The sequence below is a fragment of the Eumetopias jubatus genome, unplaced genomic scaffold (assembly GCF_037043125.1).
Source record: "Eumetopias jubatus isolate StellerSeaLion01/CBP00866 unplaced genomic scaffold, mEumJub1_p1.0 scaffold_16, whole genome shotgun sequence".
Classification (NCBI taxonomy): Eukaryota; Metazoa; Chordata; class Mammalia; order Carnivora; family Otariidae; genus Eumetopias; species Eumetopias jubatus.
Window position 1 is genome coordinate 72,720,591 of NW_028274822.1, and position 20,851 is coordinate 72,741,441.

Here is a 20,851-nt window from a genome sequence, read left to right on the forward strand (position 1 = left end):
TACATTATGGTCATTTATTACATATCTTTTAAACCATATAAGCCCTTTGTTTTCCTCTACCACTGTTACAAAGTTGTCTTGCCACTTAACAGGTTCACAGCCATTGTTATAGAAGTTAAATCTTAATATTTATTTCCTGTCAACACAATTGATGGAACATTTTGGTTGAATTTTACCCTGAAGTTAAATGTTCTTTATATGCATTCAGAGTTGGGGTGGGAAAAGGACCATGTATGGCAAAGAACTTTTGACTTCCTGGACATTATTTTATGTCTGACTCTTAGACAAATCTAGAAGTGTTTACCTTTTGAGTTAAGCACTGTCATGAGTGTTGGTTTGTCACAAGAGAACATTTCATGATTGTTGGGAGAACAAGAGGAGGAATGTCCTTGTTCATTTATTTTTGAAGGCCTACCTCCATTTTGTTAATTCAGTTAATATTTGTTCTTTTTCTAAGACACTAAGCTTCCAAAACAGAATTTACTTCCTAGGTAGGTGATACTGAAGTAGAAAACCAGTGTGTATGCTGTTAATTGTATAAATGGTTCATTTGAACCACCTTGTTAGGAATATTTTAAAGTTGGCCACTAAAGAAAATTTCTCTCCTTTAAATTAACAAAATTGAAATTTAATTTTATTTACTCCATGTATGCATTTTCCCTGTGTTTAGTCCAAATTAGATTCACTGAGGAGAGATGTTTGTTAGTGTTCTCATGTTAAATGTAAAAAGCGAGTCAGTTTGAAATAACTGGCTCAGAGGTTTGGTCATTCTTAACTAAGTCAAAAAGTTGATTCTTGGAATTCACATAGTGGAAAAGTATCCTGGAAATAAGAAAATAGGCATTTGGGAGCAAAATGAAGACATGTTAAAACTTTCTTGTAGATTTGGTTCTTGCTGACCTTTAGTGACTGACTGCCAATATATTCTGTTTGGGTCAGCAAATTTTAGAGCTTTTGATGAATGTTTAAGGCTTTTAGACTTGGGCACTATGGGAATAAATAGAATAATTAAAATATGTTTCTGAGCTAGTATGCAGCTGTTTTTTTCCTGCCTTTTTCTTTCCTTTAAAAAAAAAATTTCTTGGGGTGCCTGGGTGGCTCAGTTGTTAAGCGTCTGCCTTTGGCTCAGGTCATGGTCCCGGGGTCCTGGGATCGAGGCCCGCGTCGGGCTCCCTGCTCCGCGGGAGACCTGCTTCTCCCTCTCCCCCTGCTTGTGTTCCCTCTCTCACTGTGTGTCTCTCTGTCAAGTAAATAAATAAAATCTTCAAAAAAAATTTTTCTCTGAAGATTTTGTCAGAGAGAGAGCAGGTGTGCACACAAGCAAGGGGGGCAGCAGGCTCCCTGCTGAGCAGAAAGCCAGATGTGGGACTCGATCCTAGGACCCTGGGATCATGACCTGAGCTGAAGGCAGATGCTTAACGGACTGAGGCACCGAGGTGTACCCCCTCTTTTTTTTAAAGAATTTATTTTAGAGCATGCATGGGCCTGTGGGGGAGGGACAGAGGGAGAGGGAGAGAGAGGGGAAAGAATCCTTCCTAGACTCCCCACTAGTGCAGAGCCAGGATCTCAGGACCATGAGAGCATGACCTAAGCTGAAACCATGAGTCGAACTTTAACCAACCAGTTGAGCCACACAGGCACCTCTTTCCTGCCTTTTTCTACTTTGACCGCATGAACCAGTGATAGATCTGTTTGTCATACTCTAGATGGATAGGTAATCTTGTGGTATATTTTAAAAATCACCCATATGTATTACATTATACCCTGATGATATGCTCGCCCTGATGAGACCTCTCCCAGTTAAAGGGATTTTGGTTTCAGTTCTTGAGCAATGGAAGAAATAATGTGGACTTCGGATAGTCTTTGACTTTTAATATGAAAGTATTTTCAGGTATCTTGGCTTTATTTTTGTGAGGTTATGCCCCTTTGCATGAATCTTCTAGATTTGCAAAGAATGGGTGCTCAAAGAATTCTCCTTTATTATCTTTTCAGGGTGTAAAGGCACAGGTAAATCTCTGTGCCCTTGGAATCTCGATTATAATGTCACATATAATAGTGCCTCAGCTTTTCTTTCCCAGTGGTTTAATTTGCCACAGTAGTGGAAACTCCAAGGCATACATATGTTCTTGTGTACTGAGGAGGCAACGAAGGGGCTATCCACACTACCTCTTTTATAGCTGCAAGGCTCTCTGGCTGGTGGGGCTTCCTTACATTCACTTGCTTAGCTTCCAAAGTTCATAGGGATGCCTCTGGCTACCTGCTCCATCTTAGTATGGAGGCACAAGTCCTTTCTGGGGCCCCAGTCTCCTCCTTAGTTTGTTCTTTCTCCTAGCTTAGGAAGTTAAGTTGTATTTGACAGTTCTCAGAGAAGCCGTTCTGATACAGAAAAAGTATGTAGGGCTTCACATTGGAAGATATAGTTTTGACATGTAGTTATTTAGCCACTTAAATGCTGGTTACACGGAATAATAAATGAATGTGTAGCTTGTAGTGCTGTTGGAGGATATAAGTGAAGAAAGGCATGTGAAAGTACTCCACTTCATGTCAAGTTATAATTAAAGAGCAGTACCTACTGTTTATTGAGCTCTTACTGTATTATGCAATGTGCTAATAAATACATTATAGGTATTAATCTGAATCCTCCCAATAACCTGCAGAGTAGGTCATAGGAACTGTGTTCAACTCATGGGGAAGTTCAGAGAGCCAAGTGATGTGTCCAAGGTCACACAGCTTCTAAGTGCTGATGTTGGGATTTGAATCTGATCTGTATGAAAAGCCTATGCATGTAAAACTGCTTTCTTTACAATCATTAGAAGTGGTCATTCTATTTGCATTTCTTTGAAGACTGAAAAGACTGATTTTTCCATTTGTTTGTTAACCAGTTGTGTTTTCTATTTGTAACGTGTCTGTGGATGTGTTTGCCTACTTACCTGTTGGAATCTTTGCTGATTACCTTATGAATTGGCACAGACTTCTCATGTATTATATACTTAACCCTTTTTCGGCTATACTTGAGGCAGCAAATGACATTCATCGTCCAAACATACAAAATTTTATACTTGGATATACTTTTTTTTTTTAAGATTTTATTTATTTATTTGACAGGGACAACGAGAGAGGGAACAAAAGCAGGGGGAGTCGGAGAGGGAGAAGCAGGCTTCCAGCTGAGCAGGGAGCCCAGTGTGGGGCTCGATCCTAGGACCCTGGCATCATGACCTGAGCTGAAGGCAGACACTTAACGACTGAGCCACCCAGGCACCCCGATACTTGGATATGTTTTAAGATCTCATTTCCACCTGGGTTCCTCAGATTGTCACTTTTCTTTAAGTTTATTCTGTAAAATGTATTTAAAGACTTTTATTCAGAGATACTCCCATATTCTAGGGATTCTTTTGTGTTAAACAGTGAGTGTGGTCTAACTGCATGAGAGAATTTCTGTGTTGTATTATGCGCAGCTTAAATAGCCTCAGTTAACTTTCAGATTTCACCTTAGGGGAATAGAGCAGAAGCCCGACACAAAATTGTTTCTTTTTTTTCCCCTTAAATCCTGTATACAGCTAAATGTTCTTAATCATGTTGTAGTTTTACATTAATTTTCCACTTGATTACTTTGGGATTGAAAATGAAACACGTTGCTAACAGTCAGCCTGAGTTGATGGAACTTAGAACATAATCACCTTTGATGACAGTACTCTTTGAGGTTGCCCAATAGATGCCAACAAAGAAGTGATGGTACTACTGAAAATAAATTCACTGTTTCTCTCTTCACAGCAAAGTTCCTGCATTCGTCAGGATGATTGCTCCGGAGGGCTCCTTGGTGTTTCACGAGAAAGCCTGGAACGCATACCCCTACTGTAGAACAAGTAAGCCTGGTTCCTGGCAGTCATTCCCCACCCTCTGCCCCACTGCTGAGGAGGAGAGGGACTCCTGGTGCCAGTGCCTTTGAGAAGGGTGACACTCAAGGAAGTCCTCTGTGGATTCTTGGGTAGTCACTGCAGGTGCTATGGCAGAGGAGAGATTTCTCTGGGTTCCTCCCCCTAGACCTTTGTAAGGGGCATTGGTTCATTCCCAGAGGAGAGCACCTTGAGGTCCTTGCTGACCTCACTGGCTCCAGGGGTGAGACCTGAAAGGTCATCCACACTCAAAAGTGTCCTTTGGTGTAGTTTTAATAGTATTTTTCTCATATTGCCACATATAGTAGGGTAGGAATATGGCAGACTTCTGAAACAGTTTCCTGTTGTTTGCTAAATTGGCCTTAAAGTGATATATTGCTTTTGTGACATTATTCTCCCATTGTTTTAAAATTAGATTATTGACTCTATAATCTAAGGTAGACTGTAGTGTCACTTGTATAGAAACTTTTGCAGACATAAACTACTAAATGTTACGTGTTCTCAGGGAGTTTAATCATCGTGACAGTAAATATGACAGATTGTTTTGACTTCGATTAATATTCTGAAATTTTTTCCCCTTTTATTGCCCACCTGTCCATTATGCCTCAGTTGTAACGGTGAGTAAAACTATTTTTGTGTCACATACTCTTCATCTTTAAATTTTGCTTTACATAATAATTATTTTCAGTCATTCATTGCTTTTTAAAATAAAACTGCCCACTGCTGCATGGCTCCTCCTCTGTGCTCTTTCCACCAGCCTACACTCCACCACATGTTCACAGTGTTAGTGGGTTTTTTCCAGCCTTGTCTCAAAACCTCCCTGTTGACTTTATTTTGCTTCTGCTACTTCTTTGAATGCCGTATTTGCTCGCCAAACCTCCCAGCTTCTTTAATATTAGCTCTGTATGCTGCATGACAAGTAGGTTTGTTTAAATTATTTAAAAGCATGCAGCATTTGGTTTGCCTGACGAGTTTATAACAACAGGTAGCTAATGATTCTTTGTTACTTGAGGATCAGTCTTATAGAGTCAAAGCACGGATACTTATGCTGGGGAAGTCTCCTGCAGACAAAAGCCCCAAAGAACCAGTGAAAGACCACTGTCATTTTGCTGTTGTGTTTTCTGCAGAATGAATATATGAAAGATGATTTCTTCATTAAAATTGAAACATGGCACAAACCAGACTTGGGAACATTAGAAAATGTAAGTTTCAACTCTGGGCTTTCAGTGCAGAAGCCTCTGGAAATGGGAATACTGTTGTAGTCCATTCTGTCATCACCCGAGTGATAGCACCTACAGGAGACCGGTACTTGGACACACCAGGGCATGTCCGATTGCAGTGAGGCAGGCCAGCAACCAGCAACAAACGGGGCATTCCCTCTCAGCCCCCTTGCCTTGGTGCGAGAGCAGACTGTGGGGAGAGTTGCTGTTTTTATCAGCTCTCTCTATCTGGGACAGGGAGAGCAGAGAGAAAATTCACAAACCGATTTTAGCCATTAACTTTAGATTTCTTTCATCTTTTCATCTCTGTATGTTTGTCAGAGCTACTCTACAAAGCAAAATTGACTGCTTTAATTTTCACCTCCACTCTGCTTTGCTGGGTTGATGTCAGAGAAATAGCCAAAAGGCGAGAGGGAGGAGCAAATGTGAATGTTTTACAAAAATGTTGACAAGCTTCTGATTTTTACAAGTTGGAGCACATTTATCCCTCAAATAAATTTCAAGAAAATCATTTAAGACTCAGTGTAATCATTAACTTTTGATAAGATGTGTTAGAGAACTTGGCAAACAATCTGGTATGGATCGATACCCTTGGCCCAGTGGCTGTCAAAAGTGTGGTCTCTGGACCAGGAGCAGCGTCTGGGAACTTGTTAGAAATGCACAGTTTCAGCTCTCACCCGATACTTAATGAATTAAAATCCCTGGGTGTGGGGCCCAGTATGCTGTGTGTTGTGGTATACGATCCAGCTCAAGAGCTCCAGTTTGAGAACTGCCGTTTCAGCCTCACCATTACGCTGTTATAGGAGATTAAGTTCATGTTGTGGTATTTTTCGCTTTTATGTGATTGGTGCCAATTAATAGAACTTTTGAATTATAATTGGTGGTATTTGACTTGAGTTTTTCTTCCCGGTGATCATTTGACATTTCATGTTGTTGTTTTTTTTTTCCACAGTAATTCTAAAATTTAAAATGAGATGATTGGGTGTGCTTTAGTCTGTGTATGAGTTGATCTGCCTTTTCTAGCTTCCAAATGGACAGACTTTGGCAGTTTGTAAACAGTTCTTAATTGGTTCATAGAGGGAGTTTTAGAAATTATTAATAAACATGAGGAGTGGAGGAATTGCTGTCCTTTCAAAACTGAAAATTCAGGATAGGTTTTAAACCTCGCAGTGTAGCTTCTTGAAATCTAATTATAATGTCACCTTATGTTTGTCTAGGACTTAAAGGTTATGAGGACTTGGTCGTGTATCATTGGGTTAAACATAGGTTAGGTACATTTTGTTACATAACTCATCTCTAAGGATTACCAGAAAATAATGGTGACAGATTTCTGTTAATTTGGCAGCATCCTCACACCTCCTCCCCTCCCCACACTTATTTTTTAGGGATACAAGGGTAACAAAAGATCTCTAGATCCCTTAAGACTTCAGACCGCTAATTTAATGAAGTAACAATTTGGATTTTTTTATTCCTCGTAATGTGGTCTGAAAGACTCAGAGATTATATATGTAAGTGTAATAGTTTGCCTAATAAGAACATCTACAGTTTGCTGTGTTTCATTTCTCTTTGTCATTTATAGGTACACGGTTTAGATCCGAACACATGGAAAACTGTTGAAATTGTCCACATAGATATTGCAGATCGAAGTCAAGTTGAACCAGCAGTAAGTACTGCATACTCCTCAATGACATTTTAACTTGTTGCCTCTTACATCTAAACATGATCTTTCTCTCTTGTATGGCCTGCATTTCTACACTTCAGTGAGCCTGGAGTTTGGGTGTGGGTCTGTGTAGCAAAAAGACCAGAGAGAGGAGAGCGGGTTATTTGTTTTCTTCTATGGATTTCGCCTTTTCACAAATGATCCCTTTGAGAAATCCCAATATACTTGAGATATATAGAGGTTTGTTTTCATTGCGGGGGGAAAAGACTAACATTATTTTATAAAAGAAGTCTCCTTTGGGCTTCTGTAAATAATGCGGGTCCCTTATACTTTTAAAGTGTGATTAAGAAAGCTTAACAGTTGTGTTTTCTTTTTTTTTCTTTCTTTCTTTTCTTTTTTTTTAATTTTTATTTGAGAGAGAGAGAGAGAATGAGAGAGAGAGAACACGAGGGGGGGCGGTCAGAGGGAGAAGCAGACTCCCCGCTGAGCAGGGAGCTTGATGCGGGACTTGATCCCGGGACTCCAGGATCATGACCTGAGCCGAAGGCAGTCGCTTAACCAACTGAGCCACCCAGGCGCCCCCAGTTGTGTAGCTTTCTAATCTTGATTTTTACTAGATGTAAATATTCATACTATAGGCTTTTGACTTAATAACCCACTGTCCCCCAGAAGTGAAGACCTGCATTCTCCCAAAGTAAGACCCTCGTATTACTTTGCTGCAGTTTGGAAATATTAACTCAGTTCTTATCTTAGAGTATGCTGGTGCTGCTTGTTTTTGCAGGGCACAGTTGTGGACTTTATGTTATGACAACCATTGGCCCTCTTTATGCTGGTGTAGAGAGCAAAAGCTTTGGAACAAGAGTTCTTCTGTCATGGTAAAGCCCAGCGTGTTCAGTTAGCATTTTTATTTCATGACCTTTCCATTTCATTTTCAGTGCTTATTGTCTGAACATGAGCAGTTTTGTAGGCTGAACAGAAATAACCCAAACAAAATGTCTGGTTTTGCTGTTGAAATTTAAAGGTAAACCTTCTAGGGGCGCCTGGGTGGCTCACTGGGTTAAGCATCTGCCTTCGGCTCAGGTCATGATCCCAGGGTCCTGGGATTGAGCCCCACATCGGGCTCCCTGCTCAATGGAGAGCCTGCTTCTCCCTCTTCCTCTGCCTGCCGCTCTGCCTACTTGTGCTCTCTCTGTCAAATAAATAAATAAAATCTTAAAAAAAAAAAAGGTAAACCTTCTAAAACAAAGGTCCCCATCTTTTCTCTGAAATCACTGGGTTTGAGACTGCCAGCTTTGACCCTCTGCTAGGCTAGGTCCTGTTCTGCTAGGACCCTGTCCCTGATTAGAATTGTGAGCACTAATGAAGGATCCTTGTTGTAGAACTTCCTAAATTTTAGTTGTGCTGTGATTTGACATTATTTCAATTTTAAGGATAATTCCACCTTTGAAATTATATAGGACTTTTTTTTAGTTCTCAGAAGTAAATGTATGTTTTATTTTAAAAATAATATTCAGATGTCTGTTTTGCCCTTTTATTTCTCTGTGTCTTTTCCAGCCATGTTTACTGCATGTGAAAGAATGATGGTAGGAGGAAAAATCCTGGGAGTGAGCAATGAGTGAGTCGGTTAATGGGCCAGGTCAGGGTAGCCTACGTGCTTGGACCAGCAGGTCACAAGATAATGCCTAGTGACAGTATGGATGCCCCAGGGAAGGCATTCAGGTTATATTGTTGGTGTTTGAAAAAGTTGTTCCAGCCAGACAAAACAATCCGATCTTGTGGTTCATGGGTTTGCATTCCAGGTTGTTCTCCCGCAGAATACAAGGCACCTTTGGTTTTGCTCAGGTCATAAGAGTTCTTTGTTCTTGTTCTCAGGCTAAAATGGGTGTTCAGTCAGTGTTTGCAGGCATGAATGCAAGTAGATGGAACAGTTAAGGCCGATTGTGTAGGAGCCCCGGAGGCCCCTGGTCTCATTCTTTCCACCCCAGCCTAGACCAGCAAGGAGAGAAGGCGCTGCTGGCCTCAAGGGGCGTGACAATGGCACTTGAGATCAGTGCTCCAGGAGAAGGGTACTGCACATGCAGAGGTCAAGCGGGTGCTTCCCTGTGTGGAACGTTGTCTGGGCTGGATACATGGGGAAAGAGAAGGGATTGGGCCTGAATGAGAAGTGTCTGTATTCTGAGTCCGTGGAGCCGTGACTAAAAACATACGTTCTGAAACTAGATTGGATTCAGATTCTGAGGTTCTGCCACCTGCTGGCTATTCAGTCTTGGATGGGTTGCTTCCTCTCTCTTTGCCTGTTTTATCTTGTGTAAAATGGTGCTGATTATCTCACAGCATTAAGTGTGAGCTCTTAAAGCAGCGCCTAGTTTACTAAATGTTCGCCATTATTGGCATCATGATTGGCCACGGTTGTACAGGAGCTCTGAGAACTCTCTTCACACCAAGCATTGTTTGGGGAGTAAATCAGTAGGTATGTGTGGTTTTGTTTTTCAGTGTTCACAGCTCTTTTTTGCCAATTACGTTGTTGAGATTAGTAAGATACAAACTTATTTTAAAGTTGACTGAATTCCAGTACTTTATTTTATTGTGATGAAATACACATAGCATTTACCATTTTAACCACTTCAAAATGTACAGTTCAGTGGCATTTAGTACAGGTACCTTCATACCATCACCACTGTCCAGTTCCAGAACATTTCATCACTTCAAAAGGACACCCTGTACCCGTTAACAGTCACTCTCTACTTCTCCCTCCCCCCAGCCTTTGGCTATCACTAAGTTGTTTTCATGGACTTATCTATGCTGGATAATTCATAGAAGTGGAATCATAGCAATATGTGACTTACGGTGTTGGCTTCTTGTATATTAGCCTGTTTTCATCCTCACTGTGGTGTATGTCATTACTTCATTTCTCTTTATGGCTGATAACAGTCCATTATATGAATACACCAGCCTTTGGGTATGCATCCTTCTGGGGAGGGAAGTTTGGGTTGTTTCTACCTTTTGGCTACTGTAACTAGTGCTGCTGTGAAAAACTGTGTCACAATAGTTATATATGTATTTTCTCAGTTGTAAATACTGAAAGTAAACTGATACCATGTATGGATTCTTAGACCTTTGGATGTAAAAAAGGAACCCTGACATGCACACTGACTTGTGCAAAAGGGAACTCTGTGTGCTAGGAGGCGAGGGTACCCTGGGCAGTTTTGAAGCCTGGAGATGAGGAACAGAGCATTGAGCTGCCTGAGGATGTGTGAAGGCTGAGGGAGCGTTTGGGGGGTGGGGGGTGGGGCCAGCACCATTCCAACAAGGAGGTGGGAAGAGACATAATGGGGCAGGGACTCTGGGTCTTCCCTTTTCTTCTGCTCATCCTCTTCTTCCCACACTTTGGGCACAGACATTCACCCTGACACTCTCCCTTTAGGTTCCACCCCATCTATTTTTGGCCTTGAGTAGTTAATGTTTATCCTAGGAATTAGCGTCTAATGCAAACACTTGGACCACCTGGCCATCCTTACTTCTTAACTAGATCCAGTTTGGTTTTCTGTTGCATTGATTTGTTCATTTGATTCTGCTTTTTTTTTTTTTAAGTTTTTATTTATTTGAAAGATTGAGAGGAAGCACAGGAGCATGGGGAGGGGCAGGCTGAGAGGGAGGGAGAATCTTAAGCGGACTCCTCTCAGCTCAGAGCCTGAATGTGGGGCTTAGTTTCATGACCCTGAGATCATGAGCTGAAATCAAGAGTCGGACACTTAACCAGCTGAGCCACCCAGGCACCCCTCGGTTCTGCTCTTTTAAGTTCCTTAAAAATTTTGGTCCGTGGTGTTGGGAAAAGGAAGTTAAGCACAGATTTGTAATTCTCAAATGACAGTGTTTTTCATAGCAGTTAACAGGTATTGAGTGCCTGCTCTGTCTGTGCTGCTGGAGTAGTCCTACAGTAGCTATCCCAGATTGGGATGGAGCCTTTGAGAGGCTTGCAATCTGGGTGAAACAAGCCCAGCACAGTGAAACGGTGAACAAATGGCAGAGGCTTAATGCATGGTCCAAAGTGCTACAGGATTTCAGAGGAAAGAGCAAATGATCTATGAGGACAGAAATCTGGAAAGACTGAATTGAAGAGTCATAGCATGAGGGAGAGTAGGATTGGATGGATGGAACAATCCACCACCACCCTTGTTACACTTTTCCCTCTTACCCTCATTTCTTTGACATACTATAAATTTGTTTACTTATTTTTCTCTTCTCCCTGAGTAGAGATTGAACCTCAGAGGGAAGAATCTTTGTATTCTTAACTGTTGTCTCTCCAGCTCCTAGAAGAGTGCCTGAGTCATATATATAGTGGGTACTCAGTGAATGAATGTGGTGTAGGCAAGCAGAGGTATAGGTGCATTATCCAACACTGAAGGGAAAGTTGGAGTCGTTTTTAGAGTTGAAGGAGACCTGAGCTACCCAGGTCTCATTGCTTTTGAACTGTGCTTTGCATAATCCTAAGAATTTCTTGGAGTTTACCAATTTCTCAGGCTGTCAGGATGGAGCCACTAGAAAGTGGGGCTGAGGAATTCCCTCCATCCCCCTCTCCCAGCATGGTTCTGTCTGTCTGACATTAGTCTTCACTATAAATTTACTTTTAACACAGTTCTGCAGCTACAGGAAGTTTGATTTCAGGGCCCACCACCCTGTTTTATAAGTGAGGAAACTGAAGCCCAGATAAACTAGTTTCTCTCAAGGTCGTTCAACCAGTGCCAGAAATGGAAATTCTAACTCTTCAATCCAGTGTTCTTTCTACTGACTCTTGGTTCCTTCGGAGCTAAGGCCCTGCTTTGTTGCTCTTCAAGCTGCCATCTTCCTCTCCTCGCTGTTCTGGCCTGCCTTCCGGGCCTCCCTCTCTGTCCAAGTCCTGTGTGTCCTGTAGGTCAGATTCCATTTCCTCCAGGGAGATTTCGCCCATGTTGGAATCATCTACCCCTCTGCCCACTCGTTTCATTGATGTATCTTGTTCTCCATGTTCAGAAACCCATCCCCTTTTCAGAGTGAGTACTTCATAGTATTTGTAGAGTGAACCTGATGAGTTTGAGGATAATGATGAAACTAACCTTTTTGAGTCAAGAATTTGTATAAAATCAATTTGATGTCAACTTGTAACACCTGGGTTGGCAAGGGGTGAGGAAACAGACACTCATAGACATTGCCCATGGGAGTGTAAATCAGCGCAGCCTGTTTTGCAGAATTAAAAATGTACATGCCCTTTGACCCAGCAGAGTTCCATTTCTAAGAATTGATCTACTTGGCGTGAAGTGACAAATGTAGAAACGTAAGACTGGAAACATTCTGGAGTCTAAATGTCTCCATCAGCAAGGACTAAAAACGTTACGGGTCACCTGTGTGATGGAGTTAAGTTGAATTATTAAAAGGGAGTGAGCACAATGCCACATTCACAAGGTAATGTGGTTGGAGAAAGATAAAAAGTATTATAGGGTGCTTCCATTTGAATATTGTAAAAGGGGGAAAATATATCTGTATGCATGTACTTGATTGCTCGTGTATAGCTGCTCGAGAAGAATGTGTAAGACGGTCGGAACGGTGATTTCCTTCATGAACGGTGGTGAGGGAGCTAGATGTCTGCAGAACGGGGGAGGAGTTGAGGTCTGTCAGAAATGCGTGCAGTGAATTTTAAATGTCCTCTTCTCGCTTAGTGTATCGGTTTCCTGTTGCTGCATGACAAGTCACAAATTTATTGGTCATGTCATGCAACCTAATCCAAGGAGTGACAGCCCTTCACCATACATAGTCTCTTGGTGAGAAGCAAGTCACAGGTTCCACCTGTGCTCGGGGGAGGAGCTTATACAGGAGTGTGACTCATTATGGGAGTCATCTTAGGGGATGTCTGCCATGCCATTGATCAATTTTTAGTATACCTAAAACTTGCTCTTCAGGGATTAGAGGGACACTAGAATTGAGAACTTGGTAACTCTGACTGGACCAACAAGGTGAACGTTTGGTAGGGAGACCTTGTGAAGATGTGGTGATCTATCAAAGTTCAGACTGTGGCACCTTAATCCGCAGAGGTTTTGGTCTCAGTCTGACTGAAACCATTGATTTTCATTTGGTTGTTAATGAACTCCGATTTTTCTTGAATGAGCTAATTTTTCCCAAAACTTCTTAAATGGTTGAATTTCTTTCCTGCTTATTACTTGCTTTAAAAGAAATAAAAGCAGTTAATTAGTAATTTTGAAAGGATAAATAGCCAAATCTCCTTCTCAATCAGGAGAAATGTGAAATGGGAGTTCAGGAAACCCAAGAATTTGGAAGTGAAGCTTGCATGTTTTAACTCCACCTGGTGGGGATTTTCTGTCACTGCAGGTGGATTTAATTCAAATACAGCCCTAAACATTTTAATTCAGAGTGACTGTTGATTACTTTTAGGATTTACTCAGCTGGGTTGCTTGTTGCAGACAGCTCATCTATTACTCTCGTTGGAGACTTGCTGGTTTTTGGTTGTGCTTATGAACTGTACTTCACCATGCATAGAACGGATGTGATTAGACCCACAGAGTAACTAAATATTTAAGTGGATGCTTTGACATATGTACATAATCGAAGGGTGACATTGTCACAGTAACTCTAGGAACAAGGATTCGTTGTAAAAATTTGTCAGTATGACCCAGGGTCACAGTAGTTTGCTTCAGAAATCATATATATATTTAAGTGTATGGGTTATTAATTTTATTTGTTGTTGGTTACTTTGGAAAGTCTGTATAGAACTGTTACTGTAACCACCATTCTCTAATTTTCTAGAAGATGTGTGATTGCCTAATGAAACAAGCTGAGGAATCTAAGATTTCTGCACAAATGTCCCCACTCAGTTTCCTTTGGCCACTATACAAAGCAGGTTTCCTATTTGGGGGGGAAGCAGCGTTGTAGTGAAGGGTTAAGACGTTATATCCCTTAAGAAGGAAGGCTCCTGCTTGGTGTGCCGTTCCAGCAGAACACATCCCTGAGCCCCTACACCCGCCCGGCCCCTCCTCCATTTCAAATCTAACCCAGGAATTGCTCCTGAGAAGCCTTCTTTTCCTCAATAAATTGGGTACCCATTGGGGGCCCAGACCATACTGTACCTCATCATCTCTGTGTTTCCGGGACCTAGCAAGATGCTCAGTGCATGACATCAAGTGAACTTTTCAGTAAAGGTTTGGTGAATCAAAAAGCATTTGCAATTTTTTCCTTTGTTGTGTTTAAAAAAAAGGTGGAGTGGGGAAGAGACCATTTGGAGGAATTGAAGTTTTTATCATTCTGATAGTAAATGAACAAAATGCTACTCTAGTTCCTTCTTATCCTAGGTGATGAAGCATGTGTGATATGCTTTTAATTCTAAAAATTCATTTCTAAATGAGCAAGTATCTTTGTCATATTAAAAAGTGTTTTAGACCAAATTGTAATGAGTCAAGGTTTTATCTAGCATACAAAAGACACCAGAATATAACTTTTTTAATTTCTAAAGTCATTTTTGATACAGAACCACAATAAAAAAGTTGAGTATTCTTTAAATGTCCTGATGAAATGCACATGCATATCTTCAACTTATTTCCAAAATATACACAAATGAGTCAGTTGACATCTGCGTCTGCTTTTTTTTTTAAGGTATAAATGCGAATCTGGCCCCTTTTAATCATCTCCAGCACTTTGTCTAAGTAGCTTTTCATGATTTGTATACAAAAGTCACTTCCCAGGAGAGGAAGACTCTTTAAAGTGTAAGCCGAAGTGTACACACAATTAACATGAGAGAGACCTTCATTTTTGGAAGTAATTTGAAAGAAAATGAGCACGGTTTGAAAAAAAGAAAGAAATTGGAACCACATTTTTAGGTATTTCTGTGTAACCAGAAAGGACTGTATCAGTCTTCCTCCATAGTGTATGCTTCCTCTGCAGTGTGTGCTGTGTGACTACCATTTCCAAGAATTTATTTTCATAGAAATAGTGTTTAATTAAAGCTTTTAAGGCTCACAAGTCTAAAAGTGATATAATTGCACATCCAACTGTTTTTTAAACATCAGTAATAAGGAAATACTAATGATATGAAACTGTAGTGGTGTTTCACTGAAGATGGTATTCTGCCAGTCATTTCTGGGTCACAGAAAGGATGTGCAGGGTATGCTCTGACTGATAGGGGTCCTTCCTGGGAACTTCCCCGAAGAGCATGAAGGGCCCTTTGAATGTGAGTGACCCAGTAAGCTTGTGTTCTTAAGATAAACCTCAGGGGCACCTGGGTGGCTCAGTTGATTAAGTGACTGCCTTCGGCTCAGGTCATGATCCTGGAGTCTGGGGATCGAGTCCTGCATCGGGCTCCCTGCTCAGCAGGGAGTCTGCTTCTCCCTCTGACCCTCTTCCCTCTCGTGCTCTCTATCATTCTCTCTCTCTCAAATAAATAAATAAATAAAAATCTTAAAAAAAAAGGTAAACCTCAGATTTCATTCCTACCTCTTCCTTCTTTTGTTCTTTTTAACCTCTTGTTACCCTCTTATAACTCAGTCATATTTAGCCCAAGTCTCCATCCTTTCTCCCAGTCCCTCTCCTTTGCAAATACCCCCCTGGGGAGCGTTGGGGGTTTGTGTCCTGCAGTGTGGTCCCTGAGTGCTACAGCCACCCTGCAGCCCTGATGCCTGCCCTGCAGAGCCAGACTTACTGAGCTGTGGTCCTTGGGTCATCACACTGCTGAACTCTGGACCACTCTCTGTGCCACCTCTTGGCAGCACAACCCTTCTCCTTGATACCTCATGGGACATGGGCACTCCCAGGTGGGGGGGTGGGCTGCTGATCAAGCTCACCCTTCCTCAAAGTACCTGAAATTGCTTTCCTCGGTTCAGCCCACTCGGCTTCCCGCCCCCCCCCATTTATTTTCCTTTGGAGAACACCCCCACTGTGGCTAGAAGGCAGGTCTGTACATGTGGGAATCCCAGTTGTGGCTGAATCTGCCCACAGGTCCAATTCTCTGAACTTTGCTTGGAAGTGAAGAGGTTCTGTTTAGGGTTCCTGAGGCCCTCTGGGGAGCGTTGTGACTAACTCTCAAGCTTGCCTTTCAAAGCCTTAGCTAGGACTTTGGCCAAAACACTTGGGGCCCTTTCCTTTCAAGCTAGGTCTGCCCAGGGGCAGCTTGTCAGAAATGCAGAGTTTTAGCTCCCTCCCTGGTCAGTCTCTAGGCAGCACTCTGGGCTCCATCCAGCTCTCTGGGCAATTTCTGTGCATGCTCACTTGGGGCATGCTTTAGTACACTGTTAAGTAGTGAAGATTGCACGGTGGACACTCTTCGAAGATTTTAAAAGCGGAGGGAATCTCAGTTGGAGGCCAGGATCCAAAACATTCACCTCAACCTTTATTTGTCCTGTTAAGGAGTTTGAGCCCAGGGGAAATGCTGTAACTTCTCTAAACCACAGAAGCGCTGGAAAGGGAAGTTGGGGACTCAAAAGCAGGGCTGCTAATTTTTGTCTTCCTAGAGCATCTTCTCACCATATGATGTTCCTTCCTTTACAGTATATTAAGAGCATGCTTAATTTATTTAAAACAACCAACCACCCGCTCTTCTTTCCATCTCCCCTGGTTCCCCGAAAAAGCAGCAGTGGCCTTAGTCAACTCCTCCCATAACCACTAGACTCTGGGATATTTTGAAATTTGCATATATGCAATAGAATAATAAAAGGATTGGAGCCCCTAAGGTGTCTTTTGGTCTAGGCACTTAACAGAGAACACCCCTCATATGTTTTCTCATATGTTCACTTAGCAAACATCTGTTGGAACTTGCTATTTGCTCTGTGTTGGTATGGTAAATATTTTTCTGGATAAAGGAATAATTGTATCTGTCTGAAGGGATTGCAAGATTGTTAATCAGGGAACACTTTAAAATGTTTCTAAGTGACTTGGAGTTGTTGGTTGCTTGTGTAGCGTGGAGGTGCTAAGTTCCCTGCACCAAAGGGCCATTTCTTTTTTTTTCTTTCTTTTCCCTCACAGCTGATACAAACCAGTGCTGGGCTCCAGGCTGCAGCCAAAGTCAGAGTTCGAGGGCTGACTAGAACCTGGAAGCTTGGAGTTTTGTACTTTACTAAAAGAAGAGCCCTGGCCCATTTTAATTGTACATAATAATGAAATTGTTGGGCTCTTCTAAACTGCTCACTTAAGCCATTTGTAGAAATCCCTTGGTAATTTTTTTAAGGACTGTGATGTCAAAGCAAATGAGTTGGTTTTTAAAGTTTGTGCTTTTGCTTCTTTCTAGCATTGCCCATTTGTTCTTCGTTTATGAACCATTTGTTTAGGTATGTTTTGGTAGGCAGAACAATGCCCCATTTTAGTTGAGAGCCGAAATAATGCTAAGCAACACCTGATTATCTGAAATCCCATTTGCCTTTGTAAATGAATATATAAAGGCCTGCTTTTCCTTGCATTTAGCCATTTTTACTTTGAACACATCATTACCTTGTTTGAGTGTTGAACAGTCTGACACTTTTTAATTGTTTTAAACCATGAGTGTATATTGTTTTTAGTTATTGCTCTTTTTAAAAGAGACTTCTTGAATGTCAGCCTTGGAAGGCTGATGAAACTTAGTTTAATTTATTTAGGCATGTAAGGTTTTTTTTTAATTTTTTATTGTTATGTTAATCACCATACATTACATCATTAGTTTTTGATGTAGTGTTCCATGATTCATTGTTTGTGCATAACACCCAGTGCTCCACGCAGAACGTGCCCTCTTTAATACCCATCACCAGGCTAACCCATCCCCCCCACCCCCCTAGGCATGTAAGTTTTGGTCACACCTTCAGCAGTGCTTGTTTCTGGTGCTCTAGGAAGGATTTGGGCATATCTTTTTCTTTGATCAGACATTCCGTGAGACGGTGCCCAGATGTTACACATTTGAGTATATAGTCTTGGCAACATATGCTTTACTGTACAGCCTTTAGAAAAAACTTCATAATTTTAAAGAAATGCAAGAATCATAAAATATGCTTTCTAATAAACCTTTTTAAGATTAATTATTTTCTTTAAAATTAAAAACATGAAATCTGGCTGGAAAAAACTAAATATTAGGTCAGACTTTGTGAAATTGTTAATATTTGTCAGCTTTTGAGCCACATAAATGACATTTTGGGAGTCAACCTAACAGACCTTCCAAATTAATCTTTGTTGGATGATAACATAGTGGTCAACACCAGTTCATCATCTTTCACAGCTTTCAAAAAGCTTCTGCAGTTATAGATGTTACTTTCACTCCAACTATTGCCGCTTACTTCCTAAGAAGGGCTTTCTGCTTCTTAGAGCTGTGCAGTGGCTACCTAATTCTTTAGCCCTGAAGAGAGCTTTTGTTTATTAGAAGTCCGTGGCTGAGATCCATTGAGTCTGAGGAGAGCCTGTGGTTGCCAATGCTGCTTCAGTTGTTCTCTTTGGCGTGAGCAGACTTGATCTAGTAGAATACCTCTTCCTTTTGCCATAAATGAAGCTAGGCATTCAGTTTCTATCTTAAAAATTTGTAACGTATCTCTGATGTATGTACAAGAGTGCCAGAAGCTCTTTATTAAAGTGTGTGCATAATAAAGAGGTGAGACATCTGACCCAGCTCCTAATTGTAATAGTAGCCCCCTTGAATTCAGAGAAAAGAAAAAACAAATATAGGTTTTCAGGTTCCAGTGATTTTGCATTTGCTTACAAAATTTCCGCTTGTCAAATGCTCATCTCCTTTCACCTTTTCTGTGCTGTGAAGCAAGCCACTGTCGAAAATCCTTTTTGTAGTAAGTTATAGAGGTTCCCCTGCTCCTTAAAGGGGATATAAATAAACATAAGCATAGTTTTTATTTAAAAAGAAATGTAAAAATGTTTCCCACTTTATTCTGCTACCTTACATGGTCAGTTTTTGGAACTCTAAAAGATTTACATCCAGTCATGGATTTAGAGAATGTCCTAGTGTATTTGAAGGCATAGTTGGATGGCAGTGCCCTCTTGTGGGAGAATAACATATTGCTTACTTCATGCTCGGTTAAATCTTAGGGATTTTTAAAATTTCTCTTAAAAATCTGAATGTATGAAGGATGGCTCAGTCGGTTAAGCGTCTGACTCTTGGTTTCGTTTCAGGTCATGATCTCAGGGTCAGGTGATCGAGCCCGGTATCAGGCTCGCTCAGCACTTGGAGTCGGCTTGAGATTCTCTCTCTCCCTCTTCCCTCCTCCCCACCCCCATGACCTTATTTCATGCTTGGTTAAATCTTAAGAGTGCTTGTGTGCCCTCTCTCAAATAAATCTTAAAAAATCTGCATGAACCAGTGTATTTTGCACAAAATACTTTTTCAACTAGAACCTATTAACTTAATGTTTATTTTTGATCTCTTCCATATTTTAAAAATAAAAAAGTAGGGTGGTGGAGGTGGTGAGGTGTGAAATAGAATTGCTCCAGTTTCTGGGTGGGGGGGAAAATGCATTTTTGAACAGCTGAAAGAAATTAGCGTAAGTGGCTCCAAATCGAGTTTTTTTAAAGTGTATTCCTTATAAAAGGCCCCCCCGCCTTTTTTTCCTTTTCTTTTTTTTTTTTTTTAAAGCAGTGTTACTTTTTCTTAGGGAAAGTTCTCCAGGCGGAGGGAGTAAAGATCCCTTCAGGTACTTGAGTCTTATCAAATGATAAAAATGGAAATCACATCATATTTGCAGTTAAAGTATGGTGTTTGACCTGGGTGTTGACAGAGCAGCGTCTGAGTCTTGGTTCTGCTCCACAAGGGCAAAGGATTTCATTTCCCCACCCCCAGAAGTGGTGGTATTGCCTTTGTTCCAACATTGTGAGGTTAACTGAGAGAATGTGTGTGCCTGGCACATAAGTAAGTTCTCCAAAAATAGTAGCAAGAATGATGCTGTTTATTGGATTTTGCTCTTGCTGTTAAAAAAAATACATAATTTTTTTCTGTAATTTTTTCCTACTTAATGTTTGTTAAATTAGTGATTATGGGTTAACTGGAGTCCTGGGTCTTAGGAGCAGTTGTGTCTGAAGGTTAGCTCATAGACCAACATGGACATTTTGCTGGAAAGGGCTCACCTGAATATTCATTAGGACTTTCCCCCTTGTTTTATTTATTTATTTATTTTTTTAAAGATTTTATTTATTTATTCATGAGAGACAGAGGGAGAGAGAGAGAGAGAGAAGCAGAGGGAGAAGCAGGCTCCCAAGGAGCAGGGAGCCCGATGCGGGACTCGATCCCAGGACCCTGGGACCATGACCTGAGCCGAAGGCAGACGTTTAACCATCTGAGCCACCCAGGCGCCCTTTCCCCCTTGTTTTAGTTTAAGGAATTTGATATTGTAGGTTTATCATCTATTGTCATTTAAGGAAATAAATACATTTTGTGTTAAGACTTTCTTGAACATACTACATTTTGGGCATTTGCAATTTAATCTTAAAATATGTGATGTTTAACAAGCACCTTTAACAAAATTGACTTGTTAACGTGTTAAAACTTGTTGGTGTGAAGAGTTTAAAATATCTTCATTTTAAAATGCTTTAATAAATATATAAACATAATAATAAATATGTTGTAGTAACAAACGTATTGTATATTTGTGCATGAAATGCAAGCTTACCCAAACCAGTAGTAGCCCACCTACTCTGAGGGCAGGGCTGAGGAGTAGCCTACCAGCCTTGGGCTATCCAGAAACCCCCTTTCCCACCTGCCCACATCTCATCTAGAGCACAACTGTTTGGTTTCCCTTTTGGGTTGTGGGAGATGGATTTGTCATATCAGGCTTTTTTTTTTTTTAACTTTCATTTTTATTTTTTTAAGTAAGCTTCACACCCAACGTGGGGCTCGAACTCACATCCCCTAGATCAAGAGTCGCATGCTCTAGCATCTGAGCCAGCCAGGTGCCCCTGTCACATTAGGCTTTTGGTTGTAACTTCTTTTCAGGGCTGGAATTCTGATTTCTTTCTCTTTTTCTATTGTAACCTTCCAGAGGCTTTGGGGGTCTGTCTTCATAAGCATGACAGTGTCGGCCATCTCAGACTAAGAGATAAGATGAGAAAGAATGGAAGAGACGCTTAGCCTGACTGTGCCCCAGCCT

General features: G+C 41.1%; 1 protein-coding gene across 2 annotated transcripts in view; it reads left to right on the top strand.

Annotated features, from left to right (window-relative positions):
* The window catches only part of PITPNB (phosphatidylinositol transfer protein beta), a 62,940-nt gene that overhangs the window by 15,438 nt on the left and 26,651 nt on the right, over positions 1-20,851 (top strand). For both annotated transcript variants that reach the window (XM_028124688.2, XM_028124687.2), the window contains exons 4-7: positions 3,772-3,863; positions 4,503-4,510; positions 5,021-5,095; positions 6,693-6,776. In XM_028124688.2, coding sequence (XP_027980489.1) covers positions 3,772-3,863; positions 4,503-4,510; positions 5,021-5,095; positions 6,693-6,776 — 259 coding nt within the window. The remainder of the gene's footprint in view (positions 1-3,771; positions 3,864-4,502; positions 4,511-5,020; positions 5,096-6,692; positions 6,777-20,851) is intronic.